Source organism: Temnothorax nylanderi, unplaced genomic scaffold (assembly GCF_030848795.1).
Source record: "Temnothorax nylanderi isolate EJ_2023f unplaced genomic scaffold, tnyl_v1.0 TNYL_tig0158_pilon, whole genome shotgun sequence".
Taxonomy (NCBI): domain Eukaryota; kingdom Metazoa; phylum Arthropoda; class Insecta; order Hymenoptera; family Formicidae; genus Temnothorax; species Temnothorax nylanderi.
This window is the reverse complement of record NW_027249220.1, coordinates 210,333-232,266: the sequence shown is the minus strand read 5'-3', so window position 1 is coordinate 232,266 and position 21,934 is coordinate 210,333. Positions and strand designations below refer to the sequence as shown.

The 21,934-nt window shown below is 38.2% G+C and overlaps 3 protein-coding genes and 1 long non-coding RNA gene across 4 annotated transcripts; 3 read left to right on the top strand and 1 right to left on the bottom strand.

The window, feature by feature from the left end:
• Window positions 1-501: 501 nt before the first annotated feature.
• LOC139777689 (probable cytochrome P450 6a14) lies at window positions 502-7,025 on the top strand. The gene is made up of 7 exons (XM_071715252.1): window positions 502-903; window positions 1,717-1,892; window positions 2,592-2,961; window positions 4,174-4,511; window positions 4,913-5,143; window positions 5,308-5,559; window positions 6,037-7,025. Exons 2-7 carry the CDS (start codon window positions 1,724-1,726, stop codon window positions 6,198-6,200), a joined length of 1,524 nt encoding a protein of 507 aa, XP_071571353.1. The 5' UTR covers window positions 502-903; window positions 1,717-1,723; the 3' UTR covers window positions 6,201-7,025.
• Window positions 7,026-8,337: 1,312 nt separating this feature from the next.
• On the bottom strand, window positions 8,338-9,119 carry LOC139777692 (uncharacterized). Its single transcript, XR_011719413.1, has 2 exons — window positions 8,573-9,119; window positions 8,338-8,468 (listed from the first exon to the last, which is right to left on the bottom strand). It is a non-coding gene; the product is annotated as an uncharacterized lncRNA (long non-coding RNA).
• Window positions 9,120-10,373: 1,254 nt separating this feature from the next.
• Window positions 10,374-18,799, top strand: Sec71 (ADP ribosylation factor guanine nucleotide exchange factor Sec71). Its single transcript, XM_071715268.1, has 13 exons — window positions 10,374-10,593; window positions 10,679-10,976; window positions 11,079-12,421; window positions 12,535-12,975; window positions 13,144-13,421; window positions 13,704-14,078; window positions 14,172-14,673; window positions 14,753-15,048; window positions 15,308-15,480; window positions 15,632-15,852; window positions 15,928-16,131; window positions 16,234-16,814; window positions 16,896-18,799. Exons 2-13 carry the CDS (start codon window positions 10,853-10,855, stop codon window positions 17,440-17,442), a joined length of 5,085 nt encoding a protein of 1,694 aa, XP_071571369.1. The 5' UTR covers window positions 10,374-10,593; window positions 10,679-10,852; the 3' UTR covers window positions 17,443-18,799.
• A 279-nt stretch (window positions 18,800-19,078) lies between these two features.
• On the top strand, window positions 19,079-21,919 carry Wrnexo (WRN exonuclease). Its single transcript, XM_071715276.1, has 7 exons — window positions 19,079-19,312; window positions 19,390-19,458; window positions 20,177-20,304; window positions 20,439-20,663; window positions 21,269-21,413; window positions 21,494-21,595; window positions 21,779-21,919. Exons 1-7 carry the CDS (start codon window positions 19,277-19,279, stop codon window positions 21,872-21,874), a joined length of 801 nt encoding a protein of 266 aa, XP_071571377.1. The 5' UTR covers window positions 19,079-19,276; the 3' UTR covers window positions 21,875-21,919.
• Window positions 21,920-21,934: the final 15 nt, after the last annotated feature.

Here is a 21,934-nt window from a genome sequence, read left to right as displayed (position 1 = left end):
ATTCATTAATTAAAATGCGTGTAAATTACAAAAACTGATCGCTTCACTAAATCGATATCCGCTCCTCTCCGCGGAATCTATCCCGCTTCGCGCCCTACTCCCGCTTCGCGCCCTTATATTCTTACTCTTTCATCGTTTCATGTAGGAAATTAAAATATTTTAATTGATGTAGTAATTTCAACTATTTTATACAATTTCTTGACAAATTGTTATCGTTTTATATATAATCCTGAATCCCGGATTATGTGGAACGAAAAACTTTCATAATAACAGGGATAAAGACTGAAAACAAAAATTGTATGCAACAAGAAATGGGACTCTGGAGTAACTGCTTTTACTTGCAAACATTATTTTTTTAAGTAGTTTCTACTTTAAACAAATAATAAGTTAAAAAACGTACTAAAATCGTTCCATATATCTCCGGTTTACGGTACTATTAAATGTTAACTTTTCTATTTTAAATTACTTTCAATAATAATATAAATATAATACGTTTGTTGAACTTACATGCAATAACTCTTTACACTTTACTTTACACACTTGTACAATCGAGATAAAAACAGCAAAAGTAGATGTCATATTCGCAATTTTCATAAGCTTACGTAACAAAATAAAACATTCAATAAATAAGAGATTTGTGTTTTCCTCCATGTATCCGCGACGTAAACATGATTAGACACATTCGGTATTATATATGCTTCGCAGTTAATCTGTGTTATTACGCATTCATTATATAAGAAATGTATTATGAAGAGATAACATTTTTCAGAACTTGATCAAACATTGACGGATGCATACACATCCCATGGCATAGTTTTCATAATAACGTGCTTTCATCGAGACATATTACAAACAAGACATAGCAGGTATAGGATTATTTTCGAGACAGTCCGCAGTTCTCTCGTAAGTGGCAAATTTGTATAAAGAATTTTATATTAATAGTGAATTGCGAATTATGAGTTCCCAGTAAGCAAAAAACGTCAAGAAACATTTCAACTACATTGCATTAATGTTAAAATGTTGCTGTAATGTAGTTAAAATGTTTCTTGATGTTTCTTGCTTACTGGGTTACAACCGCGAGTACAGTTTTATATAGGTAGAAATACAGTAGAAATTTACAAATTAATATTTAATTCAAATATGTCATTAGACTCGTGAAAATGTCAACAAATTAATAAACATCTATACGAGTCAAGCGCGGTACGTGGTGCGCAAGTAAAGAAATTAATAGTTACAGAAGTAACGAATTACAATGTATATAATATACATATACATATATTCCAACTTAATAAACTGCGCGCCGATTATTTGTCGGACTTGAGAAACACTGCTATCGTTGGAACATTAATATCCTTCCCTCCCCGGAATTAAATCAACGCGATTTAATTTTTTTTTAAATTCTTTACAGTTTTTTAAAAAATAATTAAATCGCGTTGATTTAATTCCGGGGAGGGAAGGGTATTAATGTTCCAACGATAGCTATGTTTCAAGTCCGACAAATAATCGGCGCGCAATTTATTAAGTTGGAATATATGTATATGTATATTATATACATTGTAATTCGTTACTTCTGTAACTATTAATTTCTTTACTTGCGCACCACGTACCGCGCTTGACTCGTATAGCTGTTTATTAATTTGTTAATATTTAATTAATATTTTCATCAAATCTTATTTAAAATATTAACGTTTTACAAGAAAAATGTTTATATTTTAGATTCGCGATGGTACTTGCAGAATTAGTCGGGGTTTTTATTATTGCCCTGAGCATTGTGTATATTTATTATAAATTTGTGATATTCAATTTCTGGCGCAAGAGGAGTGTTTTTTACATCGAACCCGTTGTGCCAACTGGAAACATAACGGCCCTTATAACTGGAAAAAAGCAAATAGGCGAGTATCTCTATATTAATATACACGGTATATTTACTTTCTTGTGTACACCTTTTTACCTTTTTGATTAATTTAAATATTTAATTAAAGTGAGAAAGACAAAGTTGAGACTTTATAATAAAAGCACTTAACAAATACAAAATGTCTCAGAAGATAGGGGGATCTATTTTTAAAATCTTACAATTTGTCTGGAGTAAAATTTAATCTTATAATTTATCTGCAGTAGTATTAGGAGCCCGATAAAACGTGTATTAACGTGTCTATCCGGATGCGGTCTCATTTATTACGGTTACTCATTTATTTATTTATTTATTTTTTATTTAGAGCTCAAGACTCCTTGAGCCGTACAATCTAAATCTAAACAATACAGAGTCAAGGCATGGGTCACGAGTGACCCGGCGTCCGCCTCCGCCGGTTACGAGCGTACATAGAAATTATGAGTTTATAACATAAAAATATAATAGTGCCACTAAAGGTTTTCCGTGTAAAGATTAATAGCAATATACTAAAGCAAAATTATATACTGACACATACAATTCAGTTTAGCTTTGCTATTATCGAGCGTATGTGTCGTGTTTTTATTATTACAAATTAATTTTTATCTGTATCAAATTAATTATTTTTGATATTATTTAGATTGTTTCTACTTGTATGAAAAATCGCGAAATTAATTGAACATAAGATTTAATATATCAACAGGTGTACTTTTCCATGATGCCTACATAAAACATAAGAATCATCGCGCTTTTGGAATGTATTCACTTTTTAAACCAAATTTGGTAATCGCCGATCTCGATCTTATTCGAACGGTGTTGACAAAGGAATTCGCAAGTTTCCACGACCGTGGAATGTACTATAACGAAATGATTGATCCATTGTCTGGACATTTGTTTTTAATGCCTGGAAAGAGATGGCGAAATATGCGAGTCAAGATGACACCTACTTTCACTTCGGGAAAAATAAAGCAGATGTTCCCGATCGTGAAGGAATGTGGGGAAGAACTTACAAAGTATCTGGAGAGCAAAGCACAGATGAAAGATTCCGTTGAAATGAAAGATATGTTTGCAAGGTATATTGTTTTTAAGAACTGTTATTTAAACAGTATTTTAAACAACAACAAATAGAAACCCTTTCACTTAAAGATAAAATTTGTTATTATAAGTTAGAGTGTAATTGGAACTATACATAGGATAAACAGTATATGTTTTGTATTAAAAAAGCTGTTTTATCTATTTGGCAATAGATAAAACCCAGGTAGCAAGACTCGTCATTTTGACGTCAATTGACGTCAAAAGTCTGTCATTTTGACGTCTTTTGACGTCATTTGACGTCAAAATGACGAGTGCTTGCTACCTGGGAATTATCAGTTAAAAGAAGTTATCAGACATTATCAGTCAAATGTACGACTACATAAGTACACATGTTTTCGAGACTTTCTCTTGGCTATAAATTAGATAATAAATCTTCTACACAGGATTTTCTTTTTCAGAATTTACATATCACACTTAAAAAATATTCTTGTTGATATATATTTCAAATGCATTAACGCAAACGTGATAAACAGCTTATCTAAATGAGATATAAACAAATATTAAAAAATAAATTAATATAATATATTTCTATATATTTTAATAGATTCATCAGAGTTCCATATTAGATATCAATATATTACATTTGACATTCTGACATTTACTTCTTAATAATTATGATAATTTATATAACAATATTTAAAATGTGTTACAAATATTTTAATCCAACAACACTGTAGAATATGATAAAAATCTGCATTAATAACTTTTGTACAAACATAAATAAAATCTTTTTTTTTCAGAAATATACTTTATTGTAGATATATGTATATCATTTGAAGATATGTAAACATTTGAAGTCATATTATCAGAAGATTAAAAAACTTAATTATTTTATTTTTAATATTTCAATTGCAGATAATAATCAATTAATAATTAATACTATCTCAAATTTTTCCTGTATAACTTATACATTTTTTGTCATAAAAAGTATGAACATCTTGGAAGACTCTTTTAAATATTTAAGACTTTTTTAATTATTCGATTCTCTCATAGCTATTTTTTCTGAATCTTCTTTTCAATGTATTCTTCTTTCAATAGTTTGTTTCTACAGTATTATATGCCCCTGATATGCTAATCTTTCTTTACTCGTGTAACTTAATTCTCATGTAATTTTTTATCTATAATGTTTTGTAAATTTCAATCAAATTTGTTAAAAGTTATTAAAAATTATCTGCTAATTTTACCAACAGATATTCAACGGACGTGATTATGTCAACGGCTTTTGGTATCAAATCTAACTCTATTGAGGAACCGAATAACGAATATCGAATGAAAGGAAAAAAAGTTGTGGAGGCCAATTCATTTTGGATCGCTCTGTTTTTGTTCGCGCCGAAAATTATGGATTTCTTTTCCATCCCCATCGTAGACCGACACATTGCCAGCTTTTATATAAATATGTTTCGAGAGAATGTGGAATACAGGCAAGCTCATAACATCGTCAGACACGATTTTATGAATTTGCTCATTCAACTCATGAAGAGAGGCTATGTTGATCCTGACGATGGCAAGAAGGCAACCACTGAATCATGTTAATATACATTTATATTATATGTGTATAAACTTTCCCTGTACAGGGTAGGCCATTTTAATTAATCCACGTGCACGTGATTATCTCCCAAACTATTCATTATTCGAAAAAATGTTTCAAATAGAACTTACTCTATTTCGAGAGGACATCTTATAATGAACACAAATCTTGCCTAGGTGAAGGTCAGAGATTTTGAGGTAAACTTTGTTTTTTTAAATAAAATTATTTTTTTATTTTATCACTTGGATTAATTAAAATGGTCCACCCTTCAACATATCTTTAAAATATACATACCTATATGTTTTGCATTGCAGTTTTGCAAATTAGTTCATTAAAATTAATTTCTAAAACGTTCCTATATGAAATTGTTTACAAAACCATAATATTTTCTTTGCGTGCAGCAACCGTTAAAAAACTTACTATCATGGAAGCTACTGCGCAAAGTTTTATCTTCTTCGCAGCTGGCTTCGAAACTTCCGCGACGACGGCGACCTTCGCTTTATACGAACTAGCTGAGCATCAAGATATGCAAGATAAAGTTCGCAAGGAAATCGACGAGATGTTGGCAAAGTATGGTGATCTGACTTACGACGCTGTGACGGAAATGACGTATCTTCACAAAGTAGTAAATGGCAAGTATCGTCGTGTTACATTTCGATTTATTCAAAGACGCAATTTTCGACAAAGAGGAGAAAGACTTTATTACACAAAAATATCTCATTATTTATATGTATATGTTCATTTAAATAAATAGCTTGCATTTTGGAAGAGATATAATTTTTTCTGGACATTACAGAGACTATGAGGAAATATCCACCTCTTCCTGTCTTTAATCGTATATGTACCAACAAAATAGTCTTACCGACAACGAATATTCGCATCCCAGAGGGAACATTAATAACTATACCAGTGCTTGGAATACATCGAGATCCGTCAATATATCCGGATCCAGATAAATTTGATCCAGAACGATTCAACGCAAACGAGACAGCAAGAAGGCATCCTTATGCTTATTTGCCATTTGGAGAAGGCCCACGAATCTGCATTGGTGAGGATATGAATTAATCCACTAATACATTTAATATATGTATTTGTACTATTGTTAGAAACTGTTTCTGTATGTAGTTATGTGTGTGCTTATCTCTTATGATATTTGCATTTAAATTTTAAATTGACAATGGGCATTTTAATATCAACATTTCATTTTCAATTGTACTTAAAAAATATATGTTCTTTGTAACAAATATATTTTTTGTTAGTAAAATGTGATAATAATAGTAATAATAATAATAATAATAATAATATTAGCTATTAAAAGATATATTTTTTATAGTTTTGCTTGACATTAATTTAATTACAATTTATGAATAAATCATGCAAATGTTTTATCAAAACATTTTAATAAAATATATTTAATTTAACAATATCACATTTAATTTAAAAATATTAGTTTAAATATCCTCTCTCTCTTTCTCTTTTTCACAAAAATATTTATAAAAGTACTTAATATATTATTAATTTTCAGCTTCGCGATTTGGCTACGTGCAAACGAAAGTTGGATTAGTGAGTCTTCTGTCAAAATACAAATTCAAACTTCATTCTCGAACTTCGGTCCCGCTTATTTTCAATGAAAAATCTTTGAATCTTTCACCCAAAGGCGGTGTACATTTTATTATCGAGCCACGATGAAATAATCGCGCGTTGCATAAATTAAATATTTGTAGTCTTGACTTATTCGAATAATATATGCAATTTATAATGTTGCATATATAATTTTATGTCGAAAAAAATATGATATGTAATTTTATTGATTATTGTATATTGTCCAATTTTGTAATGTAACTTTCTTATAATATTGTATAACATTTGCAATAAGTAATAAATGTATAAAGTTATATACATATGAAATATGTCTATACTAGATATCACAATCACAGACGCGCGCTACGCGCGTACTATTTAGCTTTAATATTATACAGTTACTCACTATTTAACTCCTTAAATCCTTTATACATAGATATGTGTATAAATTAAAATTTAAAATCTTTAAATATCCTCTGATACACGTGACCTGTTTTTATCGGATTACATCCGACAGAAATAGAGGCCCACCACCACTCCCGCGGATTCCGATCGGCGGTCCTCTTTTCTTTAGAATACGTTTTTTTTTACATTTTTATCATTTATTCTATTTTATTTACAATTTATTTTACAATATATACAATATTATAAGAGAGTTACATTACAAAATTGAAAATATAATATACAATGTACAATAATCAATAAAATTACATACAATATTTCTTTTTGACATAAAATTATATATGTAACATTCGGTATGCGTACAATAAAACGAAATTCTCACAATGTAAAACATGTGAGGCTATTATGTAATATTTCTTATTATTGAATATATATAACTATAGTACAAAGTTTATTTTACTTTATTTTTAATTTACACGAGCAATCACAACCAAAAAGATCGTTAATAAATTTATTATTTATATTACGAAAGTGTCAATTATTGTCATACTATACTAAATTTAGCGAAACTCAAAGGAAATGACCAATACGCGAAAAAATAAACAAAGCTTTGATGTAAAGCAATGATCAATGGACTGAAAAATATGCGACGAATAAAACGCCCCAATCAATTCCGATATGTAATTTTTATAATATTCGTTGCAACGCGCGCGCGAGTTCCGTATAATTATTTCTCTACGTGATAATAAATGTAATTTCACAAGCATTAAACGTTTCTCAATATCGCGTCTACGACTTTAATTACATATATAATCGAATGAATTGAACGATATAATTGATTGCGCGTATAAACTTTAATTCCCGTTTTACTTTCAACAGCGGGATAGACTTTACAAGTTTCAAAAAATCACGAGCAAATTTTTAAACGTAATTTAAGAGAATTTGTTTAATAAATATTTAATATAATACGAAATTCGCGAAAATGTTTCATCGAGAACAACATAAAATATGACGTTTTAAATTCTGATTTTTATAACGGATGATAATCTGAAATCCGAAATTTCGCAAAACTATGTTAATTTGACTTGTCATTTCATATCTAAGACGCGAATGTCGACTTTTGTGAGCAAAAATTTTACAGGTAAGTGATCATTGTCTTAACATCGAACCTTTTCACACTTTTATTCAATAAATTATATTACTTGTACTAATAGTAATAATTTCTAATACAAAATTTTGAATGAAAGATCTCCCGAATTTATTAACAATCTTTTAGTAAATAAAAACTACTAAAGTTTGAAAAAGTAAACGGTTTACCAAACGCGTCATGATTTCCGTCTTATTATACACATCCGATTACATTTACACAATTAATATTATACAATTAATACTACATTATTTTAACCCTCAAACGACTCCGTGCTTTTTGGCACCTTAAAAGTACTCCGTCGGGTCCTTTTTGCCTTTCGACTTATAAATAATATTAAATATCATTCAAAAAATTCCGCAAAATTCATGGATATTCTTTGAACTTTCCTCTTTTAAGCTGTGATGTAGGTTTCTAAAAATTTTTTTTCTTTAATAGTTTTTTTTTAGTTATTAGCATAAAGAAATTGAAAAAAAAGTGATTTTTTTAAAAATTCATAATAAATATAAAAAATGAGTTAAAAAAATTTTCAAATACAGTTTCTTACAGGAAAAGAGTTGCTCTTTCCGATGGTAACGGTCACAATAGCGTAGGATCAAACCAGATATCCTATTTCACTGATTGAAAGTTGGCAATTTTCAAGTGGCGTTTTCACGTTATTTCAAGGAAAATAAGGGCTGTAAGAGAACAACAGCATGTTTTTATCAATTTTTATTATAAGAAATCGGTGCAACAATTAACGCGGTGATCGTCGCAGACAAATTTACCGCACAAACCACAACATTGGTTTGTTTTCCTGTCGCTTGTGGAGGGGCAATAGGTTATGCCTAGAACATATACACCAAAATGCTTGAAAATGCGTCAAAACTATGAAAATTAGGTGATTTTCAAGAAAAAAAAAAAGTTTGGAAAAAAGTGCATTTTTACTTACGTAAAAGACTCCGTCGGGTCCTTTTCGACCTTTTGAGATTTGTTCTCGCTGGCATCCGGAGACAAATTGACAGACCAAGATGTCCTTGCGCGTGAAGGACCCTCCTACCCTAAAGTTTTTTTACGTACACAATAGATGTCACCACTGTTCCGGATTCAAAAGATATTCAGGATCGTATTTTTCGGGTGGACGAAAACGACCCGACGGAGTACTTTGAGGGTTAATACAATTAATATTACAATATATATTTTTGATATACATATACAATATATACAAGTACATAATATTTTACAATGTCTGTAAAAATTGGTATTACTTAATATAAAAATTAGAGTATTTAATATAAAATACTAATTTTTAATATATTAAATAAATTTTAATGTGGGGATGCGTGTGTCGATGTCGATCAGGGATGATAGCGATGGAGAGGAGTGTATGATTGGAGGTAGCGATGGTATGTGGAGGATGCGTCCCCAAAAATACCATGCGACTCTTCGGCGAGTCGCGATGGTGCCACTCCACTATATGCCCGTCTACTGAACACACACCCCCCCCCCCCCCCATTCATAGAAGCGATTGGGCGCGTTCAGCAGACCAAGCTGCTGAGTAGCAGTTGAACGTGATTGGCTCTTAAGCCTTGTGTACACTATACTAAAAATCGGTCCGAGTTTCGGTTTAAGCCAATAAAACTGCTGCTTTTCTGTAAGAGCTGCAAGTTGATTGGCATAGGGCCGGTTTCACCATCTCCGATTAACTGTAACCTTCGATTAAACTCACTCTTCGTCTCTTTCTAGGGGGACAGTTAGAAAGAGATGAAGAGTGAGTTTAATCGAAGGTTACAGTTAATCGACGTTGGTAAAACTGGCCCTTAAGCCTTGTGTACACGATACTAGAAATCGGTCCGAGTTTCGATTTAAAGCCTTGTGTACACGATACTAGAAATTGGTCCGAGTTTCGGTTTAAGCCAATGAAACTGCTGCTTTTCTGTAAGAGCTGCAAGTTGATTGGCTTAAACCGAAACTCGGACCGATTTCTAGTATCGTGTACACAAGGCTTAAGCCAATGAAACTGCTGCTTTTCTGTAAAGCCTTGTGTACACGATACTAGAAATCGGTCCGAGTTTCGGTTTAAGCCAATGAAACTGCTGCTTTTCTGTAAGAGCTGCAAGTTGATTGGCTTAAGCCTTGTGTACACGATACTAGAAATCGGTCCGAGTTTCGGTTTAAGCCAATGAAACTGCTGTTTTTCTGTAAGAGCTGCAAGTTGATTGGCTTAAACCGAAACTCGGACCGATTTCTAGTATCGTGTACACAAGGCTTTAAACCGAAACTCGGACCGATTTCTAGTATCGTGTACACAAGGCTTTAAACCGAAACTCGGACCGATTTCTAGTATCGTGTACACAAGGCTTTACAGAAAAGCAGCAGTTTCATTGGCTTAAGCCCGGTGTCCACGATGCAAGAACTGTGTCCAAGTTTCGATTTAAGCCAATGAAACTGCTACTTTTCTGTAAGAGCTGCAAGTTGATTGGCTTAAATCGAAACTTGGACACAGTTCTTGCATCGTGGACACCAGGCTTTAAACCGAAACTCGGACCGATTTCTAGTATCGTGTACACAAGGCTTAACTTTTAGAACCAACCAATCAACGCGGAGTGTTGATAAGACGAACTCAACAGTTGTGTTTGCTGAACGCGGCCATTGTCTACATATGAAATTGGTAGGAGTTGTTAGGGGATTTTTAGGGGAAAACGAAATATATTTAGGGGGTCGCGTCACGCGAATCATCTGGTAACACTGTTGTCATCATCCGCGGTTACATTTCGATGGCTGTCAGCGCGAGTGTCGGTTGATTTCTGTCGTCGTCTAATTTCTGTTCGAGTCCTGTTTTGAAGTCCAGTGACGGATGATGTTATAGGCCACGTAACATCATTCTCGAGGAGACCGCGCTTCGCGGTGCTGTTCCTGAAAAGCCGTTCTGAAAAAATTCGATGTGGTTCAGGTTGTCGTTTTATCACTTAGGTGAGTGATTTTATACCTGTGGAATTTTCCTCGGCTTTGTCCTACCTCGGCTCATCGGACATACGTCTGTGCGTGATGTCCTCAGATTCGCAAGAAGGGGTCGCGTAGTAAGAGAGAAGGTGGCGAAAGATGTTGGCCAACGGCCAGCCGCAGCATAGTCACATGCCATTCGCCAGTCTGCTCTAATGTTGACACATTGAAAAACCAGCATTGAACGAGCGCGTGGATTTCGAGCTGCCGCGTGGGAAGTGAAGTGACGATGCAAAATAACTCCAAGACCAGAGAGATGTTTATCGTCCGAGCTTTGGAAAAGATTTTGGCCGACCGAGATGTCAAGAGATCGCACCTCTCACAGCTCAGGAAGTCCTGCGAGTCTGCACTCGGTAAGGAGAGACCTTTCAAGCGTACAACTTGTAGCTATAAGCCTGTAGCTATAAGCGATAGTTGCTAATTAAGTTTGTCACTCATATATTTCCATCTTGCAGAGGACCTCCGTAACGAGATCAAAGATGTACCAGCTGTGCAGGGTAAAGAGGTTATCTCAAACGCCCTGCCACAGCCCAAGAGCGACTCAAATGTCATTACCGCTGAGAAGTACTTCTTACCATTTGAGTTAGCATGTCAGAGCAAGTCACCGCGGATTGTGGTGACAGCACTGGACTGCCTGCAGAAGTTAATCGCATATGGCCATCTCACTGGCAATGTGCCTGATTCAACGGAGCCTAACAAGCTGCTGATTGTGCGCATTGTCGAGACAATCTGCGGTTGCTTCACCGGTCCACAGACCGATGAAGGTGTGCAGCTGCAGATTATTAAAGCTCTGCTGACTGTAATGACAAGCCAGCATGTGGAGGTACACGAGGGTACGGTACTGTTGACAATTCGTACTGTTTACAACGTTTACTTGGCGTCGCGCAACCTGGTGAATCAAACAACAGCCCGTGCGACTCTCACGCAGATGATCAACGTGATCTTCGCGCGAATGGAGACTCAGGCGGAGGAAGAGAACGTGAGGCTTGATGGGGAACATCAGCAGGAGGGTTCTGTCATAGCAAACGGCGAAACTGAAGCCGAGCTAAGTCCAGAGAATGCTCCTAGTAATGATAACATTGATTCTCAAACAATTGTTAAGAGTATTCTTGATGATGTAGTAAAATCCGTGGTGCCATTGGAAGAGGAAGTCAGTTTGGAGAACGGCAGTCCGGAGGACAACGGTGACGAGGCGGCCGCTGAGAATGACAACATGGTAACTGCGAAATTCACCCATGTGCTGCAAAAGGATGCGTTCCTGGTGTTTCGCGCTCTCTGCAAGCTCTCTATGAAACCGCTGCCGGACGGCACTCCCGATCCAAGATCGCACGAGCTCCGTTCCAAGATCTTGTCGCTTCAGTTACTTCTGGGAATCTTGCAGAATGCCGGTCCAATATTGCGCTCTAACGAGATGTTTGTTATCGCCATTAAACAGTACTTGTGTGTCGCGCTGTCGAAGAATGGCGTGTCTTCGGTGCCGGAAGTGTTCGAGCTGTCGTTGGCACTGTTCCTGGCGCTGCTCGCCCGTTTCAAGATGCACCTCAAGATGCAGATTGAGGTGTTCTTCAAGGAGATCTTTATGAACATCCTCGAGACCTCTAGCAGCTCTTTCGAGCACAAGTGGATGGTCATACATGCGCTTACGAGGATCTGTGCGGATGCCCAGAGCGTCGTCGACATCTACGTTAACTACGATTGCGATCTCTCAGCAGCGAATCTCTTCGAGAGGCTCGTCAATGATCTCTCTAAGATTGCTCAAGGTCGTCAAGCTCTGGAGCTAGGTGCATCGCCAAATCAGGTGCGTTATAAGAAAGAGGATGACACGATAGATGTATTATTTGGAACAGAGAATGTTCTTCGAGACAAGCAATATAAAGTTTTGTTTGTAATATTAGTGTCTTGCTCTTTCAGGAGAAATCCATGCGCATCCGTGGTCTCGAGTGCCTCGTGTCTATTCTGAAGTGCATGGTGGAGTGGAGTCGGGATCTTTACGTGAATCCCAGCGTGCCAGCGGATCAGCAACCATTGTCAGATCCACCGGATACGACGCCGGAGACCCCGTTACCGCGTTACGGCAGCGCTGGCAGCCTCTCGTCGGCCAACTCCAGTCTGACTGGCAACAAGGAGGTGCCGGACTCGCCGGAGCAGTATGAAGTACAGAAACAACAGAAAGAGGTATGGGAGGCCGGTATCGAGATCTTTAGCCGGAAGCCCGGCAAGGGTGTGCAGTACTTGCAGGAGCAAGGACTGCTCGGTACTTTGCCGGAGGACGTGGCCAGGTGGCTGCACCTGGACGAGCGGCTCGACAAGACCGCCATTGGAGATTTTCTGGGCGACCATAATCATAACCAGGTGACGAGGAGAGAACAATTGAAATTAATAGACTATACTAATTATAGACATAAATAGCGACCATGGTTGATCAACTCTAAATCATGTTATGATTATTGCGCGATAATTATTGTTAATTGTTGTTAATTAATTAAGATAATGACTAATTTTGTTATACCGTTTGCACAGGTAATGTACCATTACATCGATCAGATGAACTTTGCCGAACGCGATCTAGTAACCGCACTCAGGTATTTCCTGGAGGGCTTTCGGCTGCCCGGCGAGGCACAGAAGATCGACCGACTAATGGAAAAGTTTGCCAGTCGCTATTGCGAGTGTAACCCTAACAACGGCCTCTTCACGAGCGCGGATACAGCCTACGTTCTCGGCTTCTCTATCATAATGCTGACCACCGATTTGCACTCCCCGCAGGTTAAGAATAAAATGACCAAAGAACAATACATCAAGTACGTATAGCAATTTTTAAAGTTAATTATAATTAAAAAATTATGTTTTACATACATATAATTATTAATATTGAGAAAATTTTATTGTATTTAAGTTTATCTTTGTTAGTATATTTTTATTAATTTTTTCTTATTACATTTTATTATTATTAATATTATGTAATAATTAGTAATATAAAAATGCATAGGAATCGCTCTTTATATCAAATCAAATGGTATAATCTCTTTATAATTATAGACTTGAAGAGTCTTTTCTTATTTTTATTTTCTTTCATTCATCAGGCTTAATCGGCGCATCAGCGACAATGAGGATCTCCCTGAGGAATACCTATCTAGGATCTACGATGAAATCGCTGGCAACGAGATTAAGATGAAGTCGAATCCTAATAATAGCCGGCTCGCCGGCAAACAGCTGATATCTAGTGAAAAGAAACGACGATTGTTATGGAACATGGAAATGGAAGTAATTTCTACGGCGGCGAAGAATTTGATGGAATCTGTCAGTCATGTTCAGGCACCATTCACTACGGCGAAGCATCTGGAACACGTGCGGCCGATGTTCAAAATGGCCTGGACGCCATTCCTCGCGGCGTTCAGCGTCGGACTTCAAGACTGCGACGATCCAGAGATCGCGTCGCTCTGCTTGGACGGTATCAGGTGAGAAGAAATCTGAGAAACGAAGGAAAATAGATTTATACGGCTGTGCCTTTCGTGCTTTATATTATTTATATGTTATATATGTTATTTTAGATGTGCCATTCGTATCGCCTGCATCTTTCATATGAGCCTCGAGCGCGATGCCTATGTACAAGCTTTGGCAAGATTCACCTTGTTGACGGCTAATTCACCAATTACCGAAATGAAGGCGAAGAACATCGATACCATCAAGACTCTCATCACAGTAGCTCACACCGATGGCAACTATCTAGGCAGCTCGTGGCTCGATGTCGTCAAATGCATCTCCCAGTTAGAATTGGCGCAGCTGATAGGTACTGGAGTACGGCCACAATTGCTAGGCCCACCGTCAAAACCGCACTTTCCCTCGCCTTTAGCGAACTTCGGTAATCTCGCACACTCTGCCAGTTCGCACCAGACCAACAGTCTCAACTTGAGCTCGTTGGACCCCAGCGTGAAGGAGTCCATCGGTGAAACCAGCTCGCAGAGCGTCGTCGTAGCCGTAGATCGTATCTTCACCGGCTCGACGAGACTCGATGGTGATGCCATTGTCGAATTTGTCAAGGCTCTCTGTCAGGTCTTTCTCTCTTCGCTCAATGATTCTTACATAATACAAATTGCATAATAAATGTCTAACCATGATTAATAATCATCAGGTATCTCTTGAGGAGCTGGCACACCCCACGCAACCGCGCATGTTCTCTCTTACGAAGATCGTCGAGATCTCGTACTACAACATGGGTCGTATTAGATTACAGTGGTCCAGGATCTGGCAAGTCCTCGGCGATCATTTCGACAGGGTGGGATGCAGTCCACGACAGGATATCGCATTTTTTGCGGTGGATTCTCTGAGGCAGCTGGCCACCAAGTTTATTGAGAAGGGCGAGTTTGCCAATTTCAGATTCCAAAAAGACTTCCTCAGGCCGTTCGAGCACATCATGAAAAAGAACAGGTAATATAATTTGATTCTTTAATTATAATTAATCTTGGTTCATTTTTATTTAATTTGTAACCGTAATTTGTAATTGTAATTATGTACTTCGATATATTATATATAATTTTACCCACGTTCTTAATTTTTTTAAGTAAACATTTTTTAAGTAAACATAAAGTCAATCTACTAGAATATGTTAAGTATTGTATTTATAATAATTTTGCATAATATATTCTAACTATTGTTTAATTGTGATTTAATTTGATTTGTGATTCAGATCGCCTGTGATTAGAGATATGGTTGTGAGATGCGTGGCGCAGATTGTTCATTCGCAAGCGCCGAATATCAGATCCGGTTGGAAGAACATTTTCAGTGTTTTCCACCACGCGGCCAGTGATCGTGATGAATCTGTCGTCGAGCTGGCCTTTAACATGACCGGCAAAATTATCAGTGAGTTTTATTTTTATGCCTGCCTTGGAGAATATCACTGTACTTACGTCGTTTTTCTCCTACTCAATCACCATCTAGAATAATATCAATTTTAAACGTATTATGCTAACCCTATCATTGTTATTATATAATTCGAGTATATGATCCGTAGATGAGCTGTATGCAGAGGACTTTAGCATCATGGTGGACTCCTTCCAAGACGCTGTTAAATGTCTGAGCGAGTTTGCGTGCAATGCTTCTTTTCCGGACACCAGCATGGAGGCAATCCGGCTAATACGCTCCTGCGCTTCTTATATTGATGCGAATCCCAATCTGTTTGCCGAGGGTATGATGGACGACAGCGGGATGGTTTCTGAGGAAGATCGAGCTTGGGTACCGTTATCTTAGCTTGTTTATTTCGCATTTGAATTGTGACATGTTTTTTATTTCTTTTTTCTTTTTTTATAGGTAAGAGGATGGTTCCCGCTGCTGTTTGAATTATCCTGCGTTGTGAGTAGATGTAAGTTGGACGTCAGGACGCGCGCGCTGACGGTACTCTTCGATGTCGTCAAAACTCACGGTGCGTCCTTCAAGCCTCATTGGTGGAAGGACCTTTTCCAGGTCCTTTTCAGGATCTTTGACAATATGAAGCTGCCCGAACAGCATACTGAGGTTCATATAATTTCTAAGATAAAAAAGAAGGAGAATATAAATGTATTTTTTCAGAGGTTATTTGAACATCTAGGCACGTAAACGATCTATTAAATATTGCAGAAAGCTGAGTGGATGACAACAACGTGCAATCACGCGCTGTACGCTATCGTGGATGTGTTCTCACAGTTCTACGATATCCTGGGTCCCTTGTTGCTGGCGCAGCTCTATTTCCAGCTTCTCTGGTGCGTCCAGCAGGACAACGAACAGTTGGCGCGATCGGGCACCAACTGTCTGGAGAATTTGGTCATCAGCAATGGCATCAAGTTCGACGAGCAGACTTGGGAGAAGACCTGCCAATGCGTCCTGGACATTTTCGAGAGCACTCTACCGTCAGCGCTGCTCACGTGGAAGCCGCACTCGCCGAACAAGGAATCTGACCTCGACGTGATTACCGGCGAGTCCGACGGCCTTCACGTTGGTATTCTGAAGAGGAGCAACAGCGCACAGAGCTTGAACACTGAGACCTTGCCGAAGGCGAAGCTCTTCTCTGCGTTGCAAATCAAATGTGTAGTTCAGCTCGAGTTGATACAGACCATCGATAATATCGTTTTTTACCCGGCGACGTCGCGCAAGGAGGATCAAGAGAATCTGGCGCTCGCGCAGGCCGACATGCTGAACGGCAAATCGTCGGAACTTGTAAAGTGAGTGCTCCATCGTTGCGTCGATCTCTTAAAATTTACAACGTACAGTATAATATACGTAACGCAATTGATGATTTTTAGGGCCGGCGCTGATCAGCAGAAGGAGGAGCAGGGCATGTACTGTGCCCTGGCGACTAATCATCTCCTGCAATTGGTGGAGTGTCTGCTGCGATCGCATCGCTTCGCCAAGAGCTTCAATTCGGATCACGAGCAGCGTAACGTGCTGTGGAAGGCCAGCTTTCGCGGCAATATGAAGCCGTCTCTGCTGAAGCAGGAGACGCAGTCGCTCGCGTGCGCGCTGCGTATCCTCTTTAAAATGTACAGCGACGAGGCGCATCGCGCGGATTGGTCCAAGGTCGAGGCGCGGCTGGTCGAGGTGGCGTGCGAGGCCTTGGAATATTTCCTGGCGCTCGCCAACGAGGCCCACCGTGACGCCTGGACCCCGATTCTGCTGTTGTTGCTCACCCGGATCCTCAAGATGAGCGATCACCGCTTTGCGGTCCACGCCTCCACCTGCTATCCTTCCCTCTGCGAGGTCATGTGCTTCGATCTCAAGCCCGAGCTCAGATCGGTGCTGCGCAGATTTTTCCTCAGGATCGGGCCGGTCTTCAGAATTACGCAACAGTAGTGGCGGGCCGGCGAGTAGCAGATGGGCAGGATGGGCTACCGACGGGTACTCAGGATCGTCTCGAACACGGAGTCGACTGAGTTTGCCACAACGTTGCTCGCAAGAAAGACGATGTCGCATACCCGTCTCTGCCCCCGGGCAATAAGATTGTAATTAAATGTAAAGCGGTTAGATACTTTGGCTTGTGTTAAATTGTTTACATACAATCCAACAATTTTTGCATACATTTGTATACTGCATCGAACTCTCTTAGCGTATTCGCGTTATTTTACATTCAAGTTGACGCACTGATTCGCCATCTCACTTTATATAGCATATAATGCTCAAATGTGACTCGGATTTTATCCTGCTGTCCAGCGTGTGTATTCGTAATATATTAATTGCATTCTGTGGTAATTTGAGCACAACTTGTGATATCGTTACTGATATAAGCTTTTAATATAATTGAATAATGTCTTATTGATTTAATTTTTTTATTTGTTATGAATAATGTTAACGCTCATATTCTACATTTAGCGCTAAATGGGCGACAAGAATACACGTACTATTATGCACACGTTCATCGTAGAAATCGTTGGATCGTATGCAAACGGTTTAACGTCACGCGTACACATGCGTCACTGTAATATAACGGAGTATATATACAGGCAGAGTGGTGCAGGAGATTGGGAATTGGCAGTGTGCATCCTCATCCAATCAAAAGTCGAGCATAAGATTTAGAATATTCAGATGAGACAATTATTCTCGCAGGTTTTCAATTTCTACACACCCTGTTTAAGGCCGTCTCGAGGAGATCACTAACTGTACTACATTCATTAGTGATGAGGAAGTCTGATTATGAAGATCTGACAGTTTTAGTCGAGAGAATACGAGTTTCGTTGGCTGCTAATTCATTTAGTTGTTAGTATTTTTTTCCCCATGTCATTTTACTTGAACGATGAAAAGTTGAAAGAGAAACGGGCGAAGGAGGACTGTCGCGGATTTCCATGTGGCTCGGAAACGCCGTGAGATATGTATACATTATAAATAGCGATCGAGTAGTCAGATGTCGTGAAACTGTAGTCTTTATATAATTTCATAGAGGAAACGGAGAGGAGAGAGAGAGAGAGAGAGAGAGAGGAAGAATGTATGCGAGTGAAAGGGGGAGAGACAAGTGCTGTTGTCAATACGTAGATCTCTTAAGACACCCTGAAAACGTCATCAACATTAGAATCATTGCATATGTATATTTATGTCGGAGCAAAAATATAACGCTTAAATAACTTATATATAAATATATAAATAGCAAGTTTGTGTGAGCAATTCTTTGACGTGGTTCGAGATCTTATTTAAATAAATTCGATAAAAATAAAATTAACGTTTTGCGCGTCCCCACTGTTTTCCCTGTTCCCTTCTCAGGCCCTATTCTTTACAGCCGCACTACCAAAGAGAAACCTCTCTGGCGCTACATTGTGCCTAAAATGAAATGGGCGTAAAATTAGACGTTGGAGAGAAAAGAAGGAAGGGTGAAAAATGCAACAATCTCTTAATTTTTTTTCTCCCGCAACCGGTATCTCTTTTTTCCCCTTCCTTATCTCACCTCCCTCTCCCCTTTCTTTCATCGCTTCTGATCGCTTCGTTCGCTCGACGTGTAACAGGGCGTCAGCTGTTCGCCAGGTGGAAATTGGCGGGAAATCTGGAGAAACCGGCGACGCGACATCATGGTCACCGTCGAGGTCCCGGCGGCAGGACGAAGCACGCGTCCACGAGCGATTCCAGACACCGGGCCCGATTGTCCCGTACGGCGGATCCGTTCGGAGTCAACGAGTCCGGCCGCCTTCTCTCCCCCTTCGCGATGACGACACGTGCCGGCCGCCTCGGCAAGGAGGAGGTTAGTTACGCGCGCGCGTCCCTTCTTCGTCGTGTTTCATAATTCTGACGCGATCTACGGCTGTGGCTGTGTTGCAGGTGCCCGAGGGACCTGAGGGACCCGTGGGATTGCGTCGCTCGCCGCGGAACCTGCCGCAGCATCTGAAGGTGTGTGCGACTATTGAGTGGTCGGTCGTTGCCGTCGTTGGTGCAACGAGGTGCTTGGCCTCGCGCAAATATGAGTAGTGGAAATGGAGCATTTTCCATTTTCCAAACTTAAACTTGGAACGAACGCATCAATTGATATGACGAAATTGTTATGATGATATGATGAAATAGCCTGACGTTGGAGACTTCTTTCTCTGTATAATAAGGGTTGACAAGTTTTTCTGTAAAGGGTCAAATAGTAAATATTTTAGATGTGGGTCGAGAGACCCAGAATATGTAGGTATTTACATAACAAAAGAGAAAATTTGTTATTGACTTTTTAAAATTTGTCATTGAATTTAAAATATAATAGTAATTGTTATTATGTGCACAAAAAACAGCTTGAATTTGGCCCACTAGCCGTAGTTTGTCAATCACTTGATCTAGGATGATATATTTCCACGGTTTTACATATATTTTTCCACTATGGACTTTTCTTACTTTCATGTAAAGCTTGAGTGAATAAGGGTATTTAAATGTGTGAGTATAATTGTGTATGTATGCCTCTTGCAATTAAAAATATAAAATAATGCATACACATAGTCTATGTTTTATTTGAGAAAGTTTCAGTTTATTCTTAACTTTGAAAACCATTTATTTAACGTTAGCGTTTATCTACTTTTTATTATTCTGATTCTATCTCTCTAATGGATAAAAATAATTCTTGATTTCTCTGCAGGAGAAGTTGGAGCAACCAAAACCTGAAAGAGAGCCCGACGTAAAAACTTTGCCTCCGATTGTCTTCAAGGGACGCATTCAGTTCGCCGATGACTTCTTCGACTGTGCCCAGATCTGCGACGATCTCCTGTGAGTGCGGAAGACACAGAATATTTCTCAGAAGCATGCAAATAACAGTCTAAATATAGAAAAAGAAGAAAATTTGAGATAAAAATTTTCAAAGAACTTGGATTTTTTACGTGTCTCTCTAATCTTTCTTCCAGACAAGAAGTGAGGCGCAGCGAGAAGGAGATCATACCGATAGGTTTCGATCTGGAGTGGCCGTTCAACTTCCAAACTGGCAGCGGGAAGACGGCGCTGGTGCAAATTTGCTTGGAGAACAACGCGTGTTATCTCCTGTACATCTATTCGCTCAAGAAGCTCCCGGCAGCATTCGTCGAACTCTTGCATCATCCGAAAGTCAAGCTCGTCGGTGTCAATGTTAAAAAGTCAGTAATTATTAACTAAATAATGAAATTTCATTTTTCTTTGAGAGACTAGTTTTGTTTGAAAGACGCGATAAATTATTTCCAAAAAAATCTTGTTTGAATCATGCTTAAAATCATATTGCAAACAGATGTTCTTTCAATATATTAGAGGAGCTACAATAATATATGCATAGATAAAAAAATTAACATATTCTCTGAGAGGCCTCCGTTAAAACGCAGCATTAGAATTTTCCAATTATTAATAATCCAGATAATTTTTTAAACCTCTAGAATTTTCCATAACATTGACATCATCTCACTCACTTTCTGCTCGTCAAATTCCATATGCGATTGAGTAGCATTAAACAAAGGATTTTGCGTTATCACATTCAACTCAGTTTATCAAGAACCAATGAATTCTGTGTGCGCCGTAATGTCGAAACTCACTAGCGTATATATAATTTTCTTCATTCAAATATGTTGCATTATCTGTTATTCTGTAGTGAGCAGTAGTCATTGTTCCATTACTTTACAAATTTCATTTGGCATTATCTGCGCTCTTTCGCGAGCGGTTCTTCTCCGTGCAAAAAATAGTAGCCAATAATCGCGTGTTTAATATTTTGCAGCGACGTGTGGAAGCTCGGGAGAGATTTTAAGGAGTTTCCTGCTCAGAAAGTGGTAGAGAATAATTGTTTGGACTGTGGGACTTACGCTAATCAAGTCTTGAAGCGATCCTGCCGTTGGAGTTTGGAAAAATTGACCGCTTATTTGGTATTATATTTTACTTTGCATTGCTTTATGGCATTTCGACAGATCAAATTAAAATCAGGGCAAAATCTTTATATATCCAGTTGAAGAAGAAAATCAACAAAGATCCCGAGGTGCGAATGAGCAGGTGGCATATGCAACCTCTTAGTGACGTCCAGAAAAGTTACGCAGCCACGGATGCTTATGTACGTTCAGTTAAAGACACTCTGATGTTAATAAAATAGTGAAGTATAAAAAATAATATTAATTTAATATAGAAAATCTGTTAAACATTAAGATAATAGAACATTAAAGTCACTGTGAAAATATCAAGACTGCGATTCGCGAAAGAATCATCTCCGTCAAAATAATAATGTCTTCATACACAGGTATCTCTTCTGCTTTACACGACAATTCAGGAGAAGGCTGTCGCCATAGAGAAGGAGAACCAGAACGATGAGAACTCGTTGAATCCTTCGATCTAACGAAATTCTCGCTTCTCGGCTTTAAAGAACATCCAATTTAACATTGCCGAATGTCGTCAA

Coding starts and splice junctions, on each gene's coding strand:
- LOC139777689 (XM_071715252.1), top strand. CDS start 1,724: ATGGTACTTGCAGAATTAGTCGGGGTTTTTATTATTGCCCTGAGCATT. Junction 2,962..4,173: donor ATGAAAGATATGTTTGCAAG/GTATATTGTTTT, acceptor TTTTACCAACAG/ATATTCAACGGACGTGATTA. Junction 5,560..6,036: donor AGGCCCACGAATCTGCATTG/GTGAGGATATGA, acceptor ATTAATTTTCAG/CTTCGCGATTTGGCTACGTG.
- Wrnexo (XM_071715276.1), top strand. CDS start 19,277: ATGACGACACGTGCCGGCCGCCTCGGCAAGGAGGAG. Junction 20,305..20,438: donor CAGATCTGCGACGATCTCCT/GTGAGTGCGGAA, acceptor TCTTTCTTCCAG/ACAAGAAGTGAGGCGCAGCG. Junction 20,664..21,268: donor GTCGGTGTCAATGTTAAAAA/GTCAGTAATTAT, acceptor AATATTTTGCAG/CGACGTGTGGAAGCTCGGGA.
- Sec71 (XM_071715268.1), top strand. CDS start 10,853: ATGCAAAATAACTCCAAGACCAGAGAGATGTTTATCGTCCGAGCTTTG. Junction 10,977..11,078: donor GTCCTGCGAGTCTGCACTCG/GTAAGGAGAGAC, acceptor TCCATCTTGCAG/AGGACCTCCGTAACGAGATC. Junction 12,976..13,143: donor GCGACCATAATCATAACCAG/GTGACGAGGAGA, acceptor CCGTTTGCACAG/GTAATGTACCATTACATCGA.